This window comes from Elephantulus edwardii, unplaced genomic scaffold, assembly GCF_000299155.1.
Source record: "Elephantulus edwardii isolate Elephantulus edwardi_28Jun2011 unplaced genomic scaffold, EleEdw1.0 scaffold00122, whole genome shotgun sequence".
In the NCBI taxonomy this organism is placed as follows: domain Eukaryota; kingdom Metazoa; phylum Chordata; class Mammalia; order Macroscelidea; family Macroscelididae; genus Elephantulus; species Elephantulus edwardii.
The window spans coordinates 10,365,562-10,385,293 of record NW_006399872.1 but is presented as its reverse complement, the minus strand read 5'-3'; the positions used below and the strand labels follow the sequence as shown (position 1 = coordinate 10,385,293).

The 19,732-nt window shown below is 37.1% G+C and overlaps 1 protein-coding gene across 1 annotated transcript in view; it reads left to right on the top strand.

Annotated features, from left to right (window-relative positions):
• LOC102877287 (neuromedin-K receptor-like) overlaps positions 1–9,976 on the top strand; it is a 164,494-nt gene extending 154,518 nt beyond the window's left edge. Inside the window, exons 4-5 of the mRNA XM_006893097.1 lie at positions 4,241–4,437; positions 9,664–9,976. Coding sequence (XP_006893159.1) covers positions 4,241–4,437; positions 9,664–9,976 — 510 coding nt within the window. The remainder of the gene's footprint in view (positions 1–4,240; positions 4,438–9,663) is intronic.
• Positions 9,977–19,732: the final 9,756 nt, after the last annotated feature.

Genomic DNA, 19,732 nt, shown 5'->3' with positions numbered 1-19,732 from the left:
ATGCTTTTGAGCTTTGGTACTGGAGAAGAGTGTTGAATATATCACAAACGGCTAGGAGAACAAACAAGTTCATCCTAGGGAGAGTGAAGCCAGGCTGCTTCTTGGAGTCAAATTTTCTGAAGTTTCATCAGACAGACTTTGGACATGTTGCAAGGAGGGACCACTCCTTGGAGAGGAAGTCATGCTTGGGAGGATGGAGGGACAGCACAGGAGAGAGAGGAAGACCCTCAATGACACAGATTGATTTCATCACTGGGGTAATCGGAGACAATAAGGTTGGCAAGGATAGAGCAGGGTTTAGGGTTGTTGTACATAAGGTCGCTATGTGTCACAAGCAACTGAACTGCACATCACAACAACAACAACAACATCTTCTTGATACATTGTGCCCTTTCTTACCCTTTATGATAAAGTCTATTTTATCAGTGATTAGTATTGCCACTCTGGTAGTTTCCATTTGCTTGGGTTATATAAATATATACACTACCGACTGATTTTTAATCTATCTTTTTCTTCATTTCTTAGATGTGCATCTTGTAGGCAATATATTGATGGGTTTTGTTATTTGTTAAGGTTTTTGTTTGTTTGGGGATTTGTTGTTTTTTTTTTTTAAATCCATTCTGCTACTCTTTTTCTCTTGATTAGTACATTTCTGCCATTCACATTACATTCAGTTATTGACAGTCCTTGTTTCATCATTGCCATTTTGCTATGCTTCTTTTCCTTTTGTTTCCAGTTACTTTGGTTTATCCATTTTCCTTTGTTATCACTTTGTGAAGGACTTCCATTAGTATATCTTGTAGACATGGTCTTGTTTTTGTGAATTCTTTAAGTTCCTGCTTTTCTGCAAATGACCTAATTTCTCCTTTACATTTGATGGACAATTTTGCTTGGTACAGGATCCTTTGGTGGTGACAGAAGAATATAGTGGTTGCCCCAGGCATGCTGCTTACTCCTTGAAGAAATCTGATGATGTCTAAGGCAGCCAAAGCAGAAACCAAACTAGACAATGGGTCCTGATAAGGCTCTTGGCCTAATCACAAAATCCCATACCCAAGTTAACAACCCCAAATTCCAAGCAAAATACCATCTTACCTAGTCCTCTCCAAAACCCCTATAAAAAGATACTTCCCTTGACTGACCTTATGACATTTTGACCTTTTCTTTACATTTGGCATCCCTCTCAGACCATGCAGTAAAGGCCAGTTCATGTCTTGGGACCAGCTTCTTTTTAATTCTCTTGTCCTCAACTCTTTTTTCTAACAGGGGGCAATTGTTTTTTGTTTTTGGTGTTTTTTTTTCCAGCCTCCTTGTCATTCCATTTTTCTTGTTTTCCTGGTTTGTGCTGAAAAGTCAAAGTTAAATCTAATTGGTTTTTCTTTGCTAATGACTCTTTGTTTTTCTTGTGCTGCTTTTACTATTTGTTTTAATTTTTGTTAATTTTAGTATTTGCTAATAATTGTTAATATTTGTTTTAATATTTGTTTAGTATTTGTTTTAATATTTGTTTTGGAGATGTTAACTGTGATGTGTCTTGATGTTTTTATTTTGAGATCTATTTGGAGTTCACTGAGCTTCTTGAATTTCATCATTTTTCCTTATACCTAGGAATTTGTCTTCTAGTACCTCTTCCATCATTTTCTCAGTACTTTTCTCTCTCCCTTCCTGTTCTTGAATTCCAATTGCATGTCTATTGTTCCATTTTATGTTATCCCACATGATTCTTTTGTTTTCTTAATTTTATTTCTGTCTTCTCTCTTTTTTTCCCTTCTAGTAGGTTCTCATTAAGGTTCTCATCATCTAGATTACTGACTCTCTGCTCCATCTTCTCTGTTGTGCTTTTTCACCTCTCAACTGTGTTGTAAAATTCTGCCATTTTGCTCTTCATATTCTGAATTAGATTTTCATGCACTTCTGTTTTTTTCTATCACTATGTTTATTGTATCCTTTCTGTCTTGTGATGGTTTTTCTTTAATTTTTGCATCTCATTATTCATGGCTTCTGCTCTTTTGTTCCATCTTTTGCAGCTTCTTCAGAAGCTATTCATGGAAAAGTTTGATGTATTTCTTCTGTCTCCTGTTTCTGGGATATCTATGTGGTCTGTCTTCTAATCTGGTTGGGGTTTTTTTGGGGGGGGTGCAGGAGATCTGTTCAGTTGTTTTCACAATTTTTGAACCTGCCTTCTGCTTCCTTGACATTATGTCAAGTTCTCAGTGTGGCAATTTCTGTTGTGTCTGCATAAGTTGTTGCTGGTTCCCTTTCTTTATGATGATATTGAAATGGTGCAGACTTTAAATGTTGCTCCTGATTCAGTTGCCCAGTGGCAATCTTCTCTGCTGACTGCCAATGGGCAGCTCTCATCCAGTTGTCCTTTAGGGTAAGGTAGCTGAAGTTTCTCTCTTTGCCCAGTTGTGGTGGGATCACTTTTCTATCTTGTCCTTTAATTTGAAGAGAAGGAGGCCCAAGGAAGTCACTAGCTTCAAAAAGTGCAGCCCCTGAGTCTCAGTTGGTGCTTTTGAATGACACAGATATTCTTCTCCTTTCCTGTGCCTCATCAGGAGGGAGTCACTCCTGCCCGATGAGACAAAGGCCCAGGTAATTGGCAATGTCCCAACAGTGCTATCATCAGGTCTCAGAGGGTACTAATGGCTGACCTTTGTATCTGTCTCCTTTCCTACAACTGATCTGGAGGGAGTTCTTCCTACCTGAGCAAACAGAAGCCAAGAGAAGTAGCAAGGCCAAAATAGTCAAGTCTCTACATCTCATTTGGTGCTAATGGCACCTTTCTCCTCTCCTTTGTCTGGTCAGGAGGGAGTTGCTCCCACCTGAGCAGATAAAGGCCCTGAGAAGTGGCAAGATCCGATCAGTGGAGTCTCCAAATCTCTCATTAGTGTTAATGGGTAACCCACATACTCATCTCTTATGCTAATCTGAGATTGTTGCTCTTGTTGTTGTTAAGTGCCATTGAGTTGTAGAGGACTCACAGTGGCCCTATGAATGAAAGACCTGAACACTTGCATAATTTTCATCATTTTTCTAAGTTCAAAGAGTTTCTGGAGGGAAGCTATTTTGGAACACCACTTCAGAAAGCAGGATGCCACTCCTACTTTCAAACTTGTTTTAATATGGGAACTCCACCAAACACTGTTCACCAGGGTAACCATTATCTCATTTGGTACATCAGTGTCACAGTATTTAGCATCACAGCAACCCCAAGTTACTTCTGTACAGCAGTTCAAATCCACCAGCTCCACCAAGGGAAAAAGATGTACCACATCAAACCAAAATTATTTATAGCTTTAGAAACCCACTAGAGGGTCTTATGAGTCAGAATCAACTTGATGACAAAGTTCCCAGATACTATGATTCAAAAGAAATTGCCTAGTCTCAGCAAATTCAAGAACTGATGTCTAAAACAATGTCTTTAAAAAGTTGGAGTTAGTTATTTTTCTTTGTACTAATGTAATTGTACATCAATACTACCTAGAGAAGACTTTCCCAATTGTCAAAGTACATAAGAAAATCAATTAATATTAAAAAAGTTGTGAATGTGGTATCAAAGAATCTTGAATAGCCTTAAGTTATAGCCAGACTATAATAAATACTATAGAACCAGCCCAGTTTAATAGTCAGTCAATAGTACCTCAAAAGTAGATTTCCCTAGATACAGTCCCACTTCCCGACTCTATCCCTAAAGTAATAGTGCAGGATGAACCAGGCATATCTTAGCTCTTACTCTTTTCTTGAAGTTCCTTGTTTGTTCTTGGTGGTTTATTGTTGGTTTATTTTAAACAGCGATTTTCTTCAGGTCACATAACATATATCTTATTATTGAACTACTGCCACTTATTATCAAGATTTGATAAAAACTAAACTGTGATACAACTTGAAATTTCACCATAAGCAACTGTCCTTATATCAGCTTAAAAAGAATGATGCATTAACTAGACCTTTGATGTACTAACTGTACTGGCAGAAAAATACTATTTATGGGAAGTTTAAATGCTTCCTTTGACTGCTGACCAACATATAAGTAGTCCTAGCCCACTAACCACACCCCAGGAGAAAGAAGGAAGCCTTTTAGCTTTTGGGGCAGCAGTTCTGTGCTGTGTGTACAAAGGGTTATGTAAGTTTGAATCAACTCAGTCAGTAGAAATTTATTTTATTTGTTTTGGGTATTGGACTTTCTAATTTAATGACTTTTACATTTTCTAAGAACTACTTCCATATGTCTTTCTAGGTTGTAAAAATGATGATCATTGTTGTGGTGACATTTGCCATCTGCTGGCTGCCCTATCATATTTACTTCATCCTCACTGCAATCTATCAACAACTGAACAGATGGAAATATATCCAGCAGGTTTACCTGGCTAGTTTTTGGCTGGCAATGAGTTCAACCATGTACAACCCCATCATCTACTGCTGTTTAAATAAAAGGTAAGATGAAAAATTACCAAATATAAATAAATATGTGTTTGTTTGCATTTGTGTAGAAACATATGTTTCTTTTTCAATATCTTGGTGTAAATTGGAAATACAAAAGAAGCAAAACAGCTTCCTAAAAATAGTACAGAACACATTTTATTTCAAACTCTCACTACTTAGGGAATATCCTAGCTTAATAATTTAATTCTCAAAAATGTATTCTTAAAGGTTTAGTGGAACAATTTGTATACAGATTAAAAACACTATGTAAACTCTTCAGAAACATGCTCATAAAAAGAAAAGGAAAATAAAATGTGCTCATGATTGAAGACAATAAGGTGGAAAATTTCTTAAGTCCTCAAAAATAAAGGTATGTTCTAGATAATCATAAAATAGTTCAAAAAGATAGTGTGAATGGATGTAAGCAGCCTCTGAAAATTATATGAACTTTGAGAAGCAACAATATTTCTATAAAGCCTTTCTATGAAGGCTTCAGGTCTTCTATTCATAGGGTCACTATGAGTTGTGCTAGACTCAACAGCAATCAACAACAACACATTGTAAATAGTTTCCCAAACAAATGCTACTTCCATCAAGGAAGTAGGAACAAATAGCATGAATGAGGAGAATACCAGCCCTCCTTCTTGTGCAAGGAAGTGGGAGAAGTGAGTAAGAACAAATGCAGCCTCCACAGAGAATTTGGAAGAAATTAGAGGTGTCAAGGGAAAGCTTGATTTAAGTTAAAAAAATAAGATTATGAAAAGTAAAATCAGAGACAAACAAAAAAGGTAAAAAGGTCCTTTCCAGATAATAGCAGATTTCTGTGTAGTCATGTCATGAAACGAAAGGAGTAAACTTCACAGGGTTGGTCATTTCTTAATGAAAGCAGCTAAGCCTTCTGCCTAAGTTTAAGTTAACTTCATCTAAGAAATTGTTTGAAGTGATTCTTAAGCTTTCTTATCAGTTGGGTTCACCTACATGTTAAATTTTTAATCAAGCCTTACTTTTTCTTATTAATTTCATAAGCCATATCTTAATTTGAACCATCCCACAAGCAGTTCTGTTTTTAATCAACCTCATTTTATGACTTATGATGCCAAGAACTTCATGCTTTCATATATGATTCCATAGAAACAATCACGATTAGCAATTAATTCTAACATTAAATAAGACTTTCATTTGTAAATGTGTTAATTATTTCAATAAAGCTATAATGGATGACTGGAATGCAAAAGTTTGTAAGAAGGATCAGTATTAAAAATATGGACTTGGTGACAGAAATGAGGCTGGGGATAGAATGCTATATAAAATTCTGTACAATCAGTGATTTATTCATAGCAAATACCTTTTATAAGAAACATACTCACAGGCTATACACATAGATTTTACCTGACAGGATGAACAGGAATCAGATCAGTTACATCTGTGGAAGGAACCTTTGAAGAAATTTAGTATCATCAGTGAAAACTTACATAGCGTCAGGATGGATGACGAAGAGATTGAGAGTGTTCACAGCTTCAGTTTGCTCAGCTCCACAGTCAATACTCTTGGCACCAGCAGTCAGGAAATCAAAAAGCGTATCGCGATGGGAAAGTCTGCTGTTAGGGACCTCTCTAAGGTACTCAGGAGCAACAGTGTCTCTCTGGAGACTAAGGTGCGCCTGCTACAGGCCATGGTCTTTGCAATCGCTTGTTATGCATCAGAGAGTTGGACAATGACTAGGGAGGACAGAAGGAGAGTGGATGTTTTTGAGCTGTGGTGCTGGAGAAGAGTACTGAATGTACCATGGACTGCCAGGAAAACAAACAGATTCATCTTGGAGAGGATTAAACCAAGCTACTCCTTGGAGGCAAGGATTCTGGGGCTTCGTCTGACATACTTTGGACATGTTGCCAGGAGGGACGGGTCCTTGGAGAGGGATATCATGCTTGGGAGGGTGGAGGGACAGCGCAGGAGGGGAAGACCCTCTATGAGATGGATTGATTCGGTCACTGGGGTAATCGGGATGGGTGTGTCAGAGGCGGTTCGGTTGGCACAGGATAGAGCAGGGTTTAGGGCTGTTTTGCATAGGGTCGCTATGAGTCGGAAACGACTAGACGGCACATAACAACAACAACAACAGTGAAAACTAGTCCAGGTGTGGATTGTGGAGCAGAACATCAACTGCTCATATGAAAGTTCAGATTAAAACTAAAGAAGGTTAAACAATATCCATAGGAATCAAAGTTTGACCTTGAGTCTATCCTCCATGAATTTAAAAACCAACACAGAAATAGGTTTAAGGGCTTGAACGCTAATGATGAATGAAGACCAGATAAACTGTGGGAAGATATCAAGAATTTCATTCATGAAGAACGCAAAAAATCATTACAAAGAAGAAAGAAGAAGAATAGACCAAATGGATGTCAGAAGTGACCCTGAAAAAAAAAAAAAAAGAAGTGACCCTGAATTTTGCACTAGAGCACCAAGAAGTCAAAACAAGGGGAAGAAATCAAGAAGGTAAGGAGCTGACTAGAAGATTTCAAAAGGCTGCTCAGAAAACAAGGCAAAATATTATAATGAAATGTGTAAGAAGCTGGAGTCAGAAAATTAAAAGGGCCAAACTCACTCAGTATTTCTTAAACTGAAAGAACTAAAGAATAAATTTAAGCTATGAGTTGCAGTGCTTAAGGATGCTATGGCCAGAATATTGAATGATTGAGGAAGCATGAAAAGAAAATAGAAGGAGTCATTGTGCTAAAAAGAATTGGCTGGCACAGAAGAATTTCAAGAAAAACATATGATCAATTTGTAATGATGATGAAAGAGGATGTTCAGGCTGCTCAGAAGGACTTTGCAAAAAAAAAATAAAAATAATAAAACCCCAGGAATTGATGGAATACCAATTGATGTATTTCAGCAAACAGATAATGCATTGCATGTGCTCACCAAATTCTGCCAAGAAATCTGGAGGACAACTACTTGGTCATCTGACTCAATGAGATCCGTATTTATTCACATTCAAAAAAAAAAAAAAGAAAGAAAGAAAGTAACCCGACAGAGTGTGGAAATTGTTGTTGTATACCATAGAGTCAGATCTGACCCAGAGCTGACTCTCCAGTGTGTTTTCAGAGGCAGTTAATCACACAGGAGTAGATTGCCTTCTCCCTTTGAGCAGCTGGTGACATCGAACTACACGGCTTTGAGATTGCAGCAGGGCTTCTTGCCACTAGGGCACCAGAGCTCCAGAGTATAGGAATTATCAAACAATATCACTAATATTACACACTAGCAAAGTCCTCCTGAAGATTATCCAGAAATTACTGGAACTGTACATTGACTGAGAACTACCAGAAATACAATCTGGGTTTAGAAGAGGTCATGGCACTAGGGAGATTATTGCCAATGTAGATGGATCTTGGCAGAAAGCAGAGAGTATGAGAAAAATGTCTGTCTGTGTTTCATTGACTATGCAAAAGGCATTTGACTGGGTGGATCACAACAAATTGTGGCTAACCTTGAGGAAAATGGAAATCCCAGAACACTTACTTATACTGACCCATACTTACCTATACTTGCTTATACTTAGACCAAGAAGCAGTCCTCAGAATAGAGCAAGGAAACACTGCATGGTTCAAAATCAGAAAAGAAGTACGTGAGGGATACATCCTGTCCCCCTAATTTTCAATCTATATAGAGAGCAGAACTTTATGAGGAAGAATGTGACATCAAGATTGGAGGAAGATTCATCAATGGTCTATGATATGCAGATAACACAACCTTGCTTGCTAAAATTGAAGAAGACCTGAAGCACTTGCTGCAGAAGATCAAGTACAGTAGTCTTCAATATGGATTGAAGAGCAACATTAGGAAGACAAAGATTTTCACCACTGGGAAAGAAGATTGAAGAAGATATTGAGGTTGTTAGCAATTGCAGCCTGCTCAGATCCACAATCAACACTCTTAACATCAGCAGGCAGAAAATTAAAAGACAATTGCACTGGGAAAATATGATGTCAGGGACCTTTCCAGAGTACTGAAGAACAACAATGTTGGTCAAGAGACAAAAGTACAACTAATCTAGGTGTTGGTCTTCTCAATTCCTATTAGACTTCAGAGAGCTAGACAGTGACTAAGGATGACAGAAGAATAGATGCCTTTGAGTTGTGGTGCTGGAGAAGAGTCTTGAATATACCATAGACTTCCAAGAAAGCAAATCGGTCTGTCTTGGAGAGGATGAAACCAAGTGTCTCCTTGGAGGCTAGGATTTTAAAGCTCCATCTCACATACTCTGGGCACATGGCCAGGAGAGAAAGCCTTGGAGAAGGACATTGTGCTTGGGAGAATGGAGGGACAGCACAGGAGAGGAAGACCCCAGATGAGATGGATTGATACAGTACCTGGGGCAATGGAGTTTGGTGTGTCAGAATTAGTGAAACTGGCTTAGGACAGGGAAGGGTTCAGAGCTGCTGTACATAGGCTCGCTATACATCACAGGCAACTAACTGGCACATAATAACATACTATATTGGTTGTTTGTTTTGTTTTGGTTTTTAGTTTAAGCCTCTTGTTTAGTGTCAACAAGACCTGAGGGGTGAACCTTTGTATTTAAAGATAGTTGTTGTTATATTTTGGAGAAACAGTCTTCTAAGTGGCATAGCACTCTGCTGTCAGTATCCTGTACTGAGCTAATCTGGGGTTGCTGTGATGCTGAACCTTGTGCCATTGGGGTGTCAAATGCCATAACAGTTACCTGCGGTGGACAGTGTTTGGTGAAGATTACAGATTACAACAGGTTTGGAAGCAGCAGTGGCATTCACTTCCTAAACAACATGCCTCTGGAAACTCTATGAACTTTCATAAATGTTGATAGTCATAGAAAGGCTTCAAGCCTTTTGTTCATAGGGTCGTTATGAGTCATGCTCAACTCAATGGCAATCAACAACAATAGCATCTTGAAATATGTCATTTTAAGTTTCTTAACCAGCAAGCCTAATTCAATTATATTTATGCAAATGTATAACATTATTACAGAAAAGTAACTGTTCCTTTAGCATATTGATGTGTACAGCCTTGCTTCTCAGTGATGAAAATGAAGGTTCACTTCAACTAAGAAAGAACTCATAACAATATTGGAACACAAATTATAAGAGTTGGATTAGATTCAACCCTGTGGGAGGTTTTGGCCGGGGGGGGGGGGGTTGTCAGTTCAATAGATTTGTACTTCCACCATGCCTTTATCTTCTTGTGTCTTGTCAGGTTTCGAGCTGGCTTCAAGAGAGCATTTCGCTGGTGTCCTTTTATCGAAATGTCTAGCTATGATGAGCTGGAGCTCAAGACCACCAGGTTTCACCCAACCAGGCAAAGCAGCCTGTACACTGTGACCAGGATGGAGTCCATGACAGTGGTGGTTGACACTAGTGATGCAGACAGCTCTAAATCCAATAGGAAGAAGAAAGTGATGCCAAGAGACCCGACCTTCAACAGCTGTTCCGGCAGGAATTCCAAATCTGCCTCCACGACTTCAAGTTTCATAAGCTCACCCTATACCTCTGTGGATGAATATTCCTAAATCCATTACTTGCTGTGAAAAGTAGTGTGAGGGCATCATGGTGCCACCACAGGACCCCCACCTCAACCCCAACTCTCCTTTTCACGGGCCATGTCCTACAAACTTTCTGGAAACAGAAGGGAAGTTCTTAGCTACGTTTCAACTGAGAAAGGTGATGTTGTAAATGTAATAAAAACGCAATTAAAACAGTTCCTTATCCACTCCTAAAAAAAGATATTGTAATTTACACATAGAAAACTTTTAAGTTAATATGTGCAACCAAGTGAAGATATATTTTATGTCCAACTTTTCCCTAAAAATTCCAGTGTGCATGTCTAACATTAAAATGATGTGGTGTGTTTTTTTTTTCAAAATAGTAAAGAAACTTCAAAATATAGCATTATGAGTGAATAGAAATGAATTTATATAAAATGAAAATTATTGACCTAGTGAGTTATGGTGGCATAATGGTAAGAAACTGTGCTGTAATTCCAAAGGCTTATAGTTCAAATCCACCAGCTGCTTCACGGGAGAAGTATGGACAGTCTCCTCTAGTGCAATTTACTGTCTCTGAAAACCCACTGGAGAGTTAACTGTGGGTTGGTTCTGAGTCGATGGTACACAACAACGTAACCATCAAAGGGAAAAATGCCAGATCATTTATTTTCCCACTAGAGTGATGGGAGTTCAACGTAAAAAAGTAGGAATTATGTGAAAATTTTGCTAAGATAATCCATTTTATATAACAAACCATTTTAAAGATTTAAACTTTATCTTCAACTATTTTACCTGAAATGGAAAATGTAGTCAAATTACTAAATAAATGTGTCCATTGTCACTCTTTTATTGTTTTCTCAGAGAAAATAACTTCAGAAGAGCCTATAACAAAGAAAAGCATTAATTTGTAGTTTAATAATTGTATATTTTAAAATAACAAAGTGAACAAAGAGAGAAAATTAAGACCTTAAAGGGACCCCTCCCCCCCAAAATTCCTATGATTCTTTTCTTTTTAATAAGTATTGGGAAAATGTACATTATAAAACTCTAAAAGTGCTTTCTAATGACGATTTGTCTTCTGATTCATGGTGATGAAGGTCATAGGAGCACCCTCCATTCCAAAGGAGGTTGTTTTCTTCATCTATAATTCAAGGGGAAAGCACAAGGTGAACATCGACTTTATCACCTCTAGAGTTGATTGAATCTTTCCTGACTGGTGAAAAATTGAGTAAGGACTAGGAGAAGATTTTAGAAAATGTTTCTAAATCCAAAATCTTTAGAAAGGAGTTATAATTGTGACAAATGAAAATTTGATGGAAAAATACTAATATACATATAGGAAAATTGGCAAGATGTGAAGAAGAAGTCTGTCAGCTGTTAGACAAATCTGAACAGTAATTCGGATGTTGTTGAATAACACTGAGTTGGCACCAACCAATAGCTGACACTTCAGTGGGTTTTCAGAGTCAGTAAATCACACAGAAGGAAATTGCCCAACCTTCTCCTGTGGTGCATCTTGTAGATTTGAACTGTATGCCTTTGGATTGGTCTCACAGACCCTTGCCCTCTAGGTCTTAAGAGCTCAGATTGAATGAAGGGAGGAAATGTAAGATATTACTTTTTTTTTCGTTTTTATTTATTTATTTTTCTACAGAGGTTTTGGATTTCCATTCATTCACTGCAGCAATTTTCTCCCTTCCCACCCCTCCCCACCAGCTCGCTTCCCCCTCTGAAGAGAAAAAAAAGGAAAAAAAAAATTCCTTCATTAGTATACAATTCCCATGTCCCTTCCCCCCACCCCCCACCCGGAGTACACTTCTCTATGCAACCTTAATTCTGGATTCCTGTGCTCACCATAATACTCAATCATATTAAGATATTACTTTTAAGGTAGCACACATTTCACTAAAAAAAGTTTTATGTAGGCACATTACTAAAAGCCATTGGCAAAACAGGTCACACGTATAAATGCGATTTTTATTTTCTATGCCTCAATGCTTATTAATAGTCCTTTCTTAAACTAAGAGTAATGTCAATTTTGCTCAGAAAGTAGAGTCTTTATGGAATGCGGATACAGGGAAAAGATTCTCCTTTAAAATACTTCATTATATATTTTGAAAGCAATTCTTCTAAAGCAATTCCTTCACTCATGTTACTTGTTTGTATTGATAAATAATAAAAAGCATTTTTTTTCTTTTTGTTTAAGAATAAGATAAAAGCAATAGCAAACTAATCTACTACTGCCAGAATATTTAGTTTTCAAATTCTTTCTCTCGCAGAGAAAAAAATCCCCACAAATACCCATTATTATAAAATTCTAAAAGTCAATACACTCAAACACATGTGTATAATCAAAATTTCTTCTAACAATACACTTCCAAGCATGCATATGCTCACACACAAGTACACACTTACTTTTTTAAAAATTGTGTGTGTGTGTGTGTGTGTGTGTGTGTGTGTGTGTGTACCATCAAACTGGATCTGACTGGTACAGGAGGAGGAAGAAATTGCCCCTCCTTCTCTAGCAGAACTTCTGGTAGATTTGAACCACACACCTTTGGGATTGCAGTGCAGCTTCTTGCCACTAGGCCACCAGAGCTCCATCCACCCACAACTGTTTTAATGAGAGTAATAATTTTAATGAGATAAATGCAATATTATGTGTTGAATTAGTAAGAAGGCACTACGAGGTTGTTAGCTCAATAAAGTCTATGAAATTTGTATGCATTCATCAATGAAAAAAGTCAAACCCATAGGCAAAGAGTTGATACTAGTTTGTATAAACCATACAGAACAGAGTGGGACTGCCCCATCCAGCATTTGCTGTTATTGTTGTTGTTAGGTACTGTCAAGTAGAGTATGACCATAGAGCCCTATGAACAACTCCAAACCCTCTCCTATCCTGTGCCATCCTTATCATCGCTGACACACTTGAGCCCATTGTTGCAGTCACTGTACCAATCCATCTGGTTGAGGTTCTTCCCCTCTTTGCTGACCCTTCACCTTTCCAAGCACAATATCCCTTTCTAAGGAAGAGCCTCTCCTACCAACATGTTTCAAGTATGTGAAAAGAAGCTTCGCCAACCTTGTTTGGAAGTAGCAAAAAAGGCTGCACTTTTTCTAAGACTTACCTGTTTGTTCTTTTGGCAGTCCATGGAATATTCAATATTCTTCTACAACACTAAACTCAAAAGCATCCATTATTCTTCTTGATCTGTAATATTTACAAGGATGTAAATATTTAGGAAAGTTGATTGCCACATATTTTCTCAAGAGTGATAACTTTTCAATTAGTAGTCAACTGGTTTAGTCATTGAACTACTTGGTCTTCTTAAGAAAATAATTAAAATTTGATTATTGTAGTATAACAATGGCTTTAAATATTCATTCTTGAAAATACAAATTATTATAATAAAATATATGTCATTTTCTTTAAGTAGAAATTACTATGATATTTACAAAATTAATATTCTATACATGAGGCAATATTCAACTGTAAAGGTCAAATTTGTTCTTTAAATTTGTGGTAGTCGATTACATTTGAAGGTATAATTCAGACTTTAGTATTTAGAGAAATTTGGTAAAATTTCCAAAACTCTTGAAAGGAAAAATTATTGCATTAGCCAATTGTGGCTTATTTTGAGTGAATATATTGCTTACTGAATATTATCTTTTGTAGAGAGAAACTAATACCTCAGTTCCCATTGTTGTTGCTTATCTTTGAGTCAGAACTGGTGCATAATTGACCCTCCAATGGGTTTTCAGAGGTTATAAATCACACAGGAGGAGATTGCCGATACTTCTCCTGAAGAGCAGATAGCTGGTGGATTTGAAACATGCTCCTTTGGAACGGAAGTGTGCCTTCTTATCCCTAGGCCATCAGAATGCCCTTAAGTTCCTGTAGTATTAGAGAATTGAGATCCTTGACTCAATACTCTAGACTCTAAGGCTTATAAAGCACAATTTTTTATTAAGTTAAAATATTTAGCATAATAATATAAATAATAATAATAATAAATTAGCGTAGTGGGAAAGAGAAAATTATAGCCCTTTTTTCCAAATTTTGGCTCTGGGAGTTAAAGAATGACATTTATGGGGATAATTTTCATAGGAGACACGTTAAAGTTAAGCTAGTGTTTTCGTATTTACTAAGGTTTAGAAGAAATGTCTCTAAATTTCATAATGCTCTCTTTGATGATAAAGTTCAGTGTGATTCTTCATTATTTGCAGGCGCATGTTGTCTCCAGAAACCAAGTAAATGGTTCAAACACTGTAGCTTATTTTAAATTAATACCAGCACCAGAAGAATGCAAAATATTTTAACAGTTCTGAAAAAATAAAGACTTGCATTAAGTATTCTATTATTAAAAGAAAAATAAATTACACTTCATATTTTTAATATTTTACATCTGCACTACATGTTTTTCACATTATATAATATACAGTTAAAAATTCACACAAACAAGATTGTTATAGAATTATTATCCTTTCAAACATCTTTTTATTTTCTAACAAGTTTTGAATGCTGATGTATTATTATTCAGTCCCCCAGCTCCACGAAGGTGACATGTGTGACCTAGCAGCCCAATTCTTACTCATTTCTACCTGACAATCTTTTATAAACAGAGAGCTGACCAACTTCAAAGTAACCTTCATCCTTACAAAGCACAGAGAATTCACAAAACCTTGGTAACAAACCCCAAAATACAAAATGTATGTGAGAACTCGAGGTTTGCCAGCTTAGACTTTTAATTTGATAGTTCTAAAAGCAGAATTTCCTCAGAAAACCTCTAATTACAGTGTCTGAGAAAGTACTGCATCAAATATAAAGACAGACTTACAAGAATTTCTTGCATGTTCAAAAGGAACAATTTATGTTCTCACTTGCCATTGCTCATTTGTCCATTAAATAAAGCATAGCACCAGCCATGAAAAACAATAAAATTTTCGTCTTTGCCTTTAGAACCAAAGGGAATTAAAAATCAAGTTCTGTAGTGCTCCACAAGTTTATTCATTTTTGTGGTGAAAAATCTGTATACATAAGAAACAAATGTATATGAAGTTTGTAGCTATTAAAGTCTCACCAACTGCTTTAAAATTGTGTTAACTATACTGAATGTGTTTAGTAAATTAGCACCATTTGTGTATATGGTTATATGGGACAACTTTTATTTTTCCTTAATTTTTAAAACATTTAAATGGTGTTAAAAATAAAAGCATCTTTAGTATTTTCCTCACTGAGATGACCTCTACAGCTATCGACATTTATCAAAGTTCATAGAGTTTCCAGAGGCATGTTATTTAGGAAGTGGATGCCACTCCTGCTTTCAAACCTGACACACTGATGACCTGACACTGGCTTTTAACAATTAATTCGAAGGACTGATTATGAAAATCTTGTGAGGTCAGGCAATGTTTGTATATTATAAACAGAGGCTTTTGAGAAAGACTTTATGGCATCTAACAGCAACAATATTTTCCTACTTACTAGACAAATAGAATTTGATAAAGGATCAACCTTAAAAAACACACTGATCTAACCGTCCCTCAAAAACTACATTAAGAGGTATAGATCTCTGAAGTTACCTTGACTCAGAAAAGCCTGTGAAGAGAAATGTTTTCAAGTCACAGAAAATTATTCTATCTAGACATCAGGGGCAGAAGTATATAAGGTACAGCTGAAGGTGTACAGAGTATGTCAGATCTATGGAATCAGGGTTACACAAACAGAAACACTTAGCTCTACTAGCTTTTCCAAAGGAACCTTGGACAAATGACACACTGTTCTGAACCTTACATAACCCATCAATAAAAAGGAGAAATCGTGATTTTACCAGGGAGATTATGCACGGAACAAGCTAATGAATGAAAAGGGAAAAGCTAAATAGGGAAAGAAATTTGAATATATTAGTATTGTTATATATCTGAGGATGTGTATCAGAGAACTCTTTCTTATCTAGATCTTTGTGCCTTTATCTAGAACTCTTTTTATGTTAACTATGTAAAGGCCAAACAAATCTGTCTTGGAAGAAAAGCCAGTAGAGATTTCTCATCTTTTTTTCTCTTAGACCAAATAATAGGATTGAACAAAGAGGTCCCTGCCACTTTATGGTTAACAGTGCAATTTCTTATGGACTATGCCAAAAGAAAATTAATAATTGTAAAAATCTATATGAAAAGTTAAAAATAACCACAAATCAGTCACCTAATTTCTACCTTCTAAAACTCGCTTCATTGCCAACAATTCCATTGGTTTCTGAGGCTGTCAAACATGTGGGGAGAGACTGCTCATCTATCACTCTGCTGGTGAATTTAAACAATCTTTGGCTTAGCAGCATAGCTCTCGACACACTACAACACTAGTGTTTAAGAATATAAAAACCAGTGTGGTTGGGCATGGCAACAGCAGTATCTGACCTCAATTAACCTCCACAAAGAGAAGGAAATCCTGTTAAAGACAACAAAAGCAATTCTTAAGAGAACTGATACTTTATTCTATCAATTCTAACACCAACCATCTCCCATGCTCTTCTGTGAGGTTTGCTTTATTATTATTATTGATAATTTAGCACAAGTTTATTGAAAACTTTTATTCCCATTCATTCACTGTTAGGTTTGCTAATTTCTTGCAAGTACCATATAATCACACAGACAATAGTCATGATTCTGGAGTTTATTAGGGAAGAAAGAGGTTACAATTTGGGTTCTTCAGTTAAGATGGCTTTCTCTCAAGTACACCCTCAGGCAAGCCTTCACATAAACTACACACTCTGAGCCCTGCTTGCAAACTCTGAGTCAGTGTTACAAAGCTCTTCCAGTTCTGTCAGTTATGTGTGCTTACTCTCACCAATGCCTACTTTGTCAGTGAACACAGATGAAGACCAATGGAGGGGCAGTTCCAGTTCAGCTATGCCTCATATCTCTGGTTCTCTGGCTCCTCTGTTACCGCTAGGGCAGAGTGCCACTGTTGCTAGTCTGTTCTGGACCTCCATCTAATGCAGAAATCTCTGGTCTAAAATGATGCATAGCATTTTCTGCTTAGTTTTTCTAGGTTTCAAAGAATTTTCATTTTCTGTCTCTGGACTTGCTCGATTTAAAACTTGCAGGATAACAAAACTTTATCAATCCTTTCATTGTTGTTTTTAAGTACCATCAAGTCAAGAATGACTCATAGTAACTCTAGAAACAGCCAACCTGACCTCTGCCTGATCCTATGCCATCCTCACTATCTCTGAAACACTCAAGCTCATTGTTGAAGTTACCATGTCATTCCATCTCCATGAAAGTCTTCCTCTCCTTTGCTGACCGTCCATCTTCCCAAGCATGATGTCCCTTTCCAATGAATAGCCTTGCTTAGCTACATGTCAAAACTATGAAAGACATAGCTTCGTTATGAAGCTTTCTTTGAAGTAGCATTTTGGCAGCACTTTTCACAAGACATATCTGCTTATTCACTTGGCAGTCCGTAAGATACTCAGTACTGTTCTCCAACACCACAATTTAAAAGTACTAATTCTCCTTCTATCATCCTTTTTAATTGCCCAGCTCTCAGACGTTCAGCAGGTGACTGAGAAAGCTATGACCTGAATTATATTAGTCTTCAATCTGACATCATTTCTTTTCTGGAAAAGTCCTGATAGCAGACTTACCCAATGTAATATGTCTCCTGATTTCCTGACTGCTGGTACCAAGGACCTTGATTTTGATTCAAAGACTAGTTAACTACAAACTTTTTAAACGTGATTTACACGAGAGGTGCTACTTGCCTTATTTATATTATTAACATGTTAAGCTATCAAATCTTTTTGATGGTGCCACAAACATCACACATTTATATGGTCCTTCTGAGCAATGTTCCATTTTATTTTTTACAACTTCTGATTTTCCTAGATTCATACTTCATATGTATCCACAAAACAACTATACATGGAAGTTTGCAGATGCTTCTTATTTTTATAAGTAATTTCTAAACTGAGGGGCTCATTTCTAGCACTATAACAGTATTTCTCTGTTATTCATGGGGTTTTTAAAGTCCTGTTACTTTAGAAGCAAATGAGAAATACTGCTTCTTAGTCTGTCTCAGTCTGGGAGTGTCACAGAAATCTGTCCACTATGGTGAACCCACAGGTATTTGAAATGTTAATAACATAAGTTCCAACACCACAGCAACAAGCAAGTCACCCAAGTACAGCAAACTGACAGACAGGTACTGTACTCATAAAAGAAAACTATAAATCAACCAAGTATGTAGTTATTGCCATTACTATGGGTCATTGAGTCACCTGCGACTCATAGCAAGAGCTATGAAGCCTGCCTTATTTTGAGCCAATCTACTGACTCTAACACATCTACCTCATTACTCCAGTTACTGTGTCAATCCATCTCATCAGGGGGTTTCCTGTCCTGTGCTGTCTCTCCAACCTTCTGAACATGATGGCCTTCTCCAAAGACCAGTTTCTCCTGGCCATGTGCCAAAAGTATGTGAGACAGAACTTCAAAATCCTAGTCTCCAGTGAGAAACTTGGTGACACCACTTTCTAAGACAAACTACTTGTTTTCTTGGCAGTACATAGTATCTTCAAGACTCTTTTCTTCTGTCATCTTTATTCATTTTCCAACTCTGTGGTGCATATCAAGTAATTGCAAATACCATGGCCTGGATCAGGCACAACCTAGCCTCTACACTGACATTGTTGGTTTTTAATATTCTGGAGAGGTCACTGACAGCAGATTTATTCCCAGTGCAACTTGTCTTTTGGTTTCCTGACTGCTGGTGCCAAGTGTTGATTATGGAGTCAAGCTAGGTGTAATTGTTAACAATCTCAATCTCTTCGCCATCTATTATGGTGCTGCCAATTGGTCCAGTGTTGAGAATCTTTGTCTCCTTGATGTTGAGTTTTAATTCATACTGAAGACCAGACCTTGACCTTCTGCAGCAAGTGCTTCAGGTATTCTTCAGTTTCAGCAAGAAGTTGTGTCATCTACATAATGTAGATCATTGATGAGTCTTCCCCCAATCCTCCAATGTTGCCACATTCCTCCTCATAATGCCCAGCATCCTGACTGATTTCTCCCATGTAGACTGAAAAGGTACGGAGACAGGATGCATCCCTGACACATTTCTTTCCTGGTTTTGACCCATGTAGTCTTTCCTTGCTTTGACCGTACATAAACTAGAAGAAAAGCAGTGTTACAGCAACATGCAAGACACCTCAGTACAGCAAACGGACATAAAAAAATTCAAGTTGGTTTCCAAAGAAGCATGGTATGAGGGAAACCATTGTTGATGTCAGATGAATATTGGTTGAAAATAAAGAATATCAGAAGGATATTTATATTTTATTTATCATGCAAAGGCATTTGACTTTGTGAATCATAATATAGATAACATTAAGAGAATGGTAACTCCAGACAACTTAATCATGCTTATGTGAAACTTGTCCACAAACCTAAAAACTTTGTTCATCAAAACAAGGGAACACTCTTTGGTTTAAATCAGTAGAACTGTGCATCAGAATTGTATCCTTTCTCCACACCTGTTCAATCTGTCTATTGAGAAAATTATTTGAGAAACTAGATTATATGGATAAGAATTTGGCATCAGAAGTGAAGAAAGACTCATCAACAACTTATGTTTTGCAAATGATACAACCTTGCTTGCAGATAATGAAAAGAACTTGAAGTACTTCCTACAGAAAATAAAAAAACTGTTGTTGTTGTTGTTATGTGCCGTCGAGCTGCCTGCGACTCATAGTGACCCTATGTACAACAGCCCTAAAC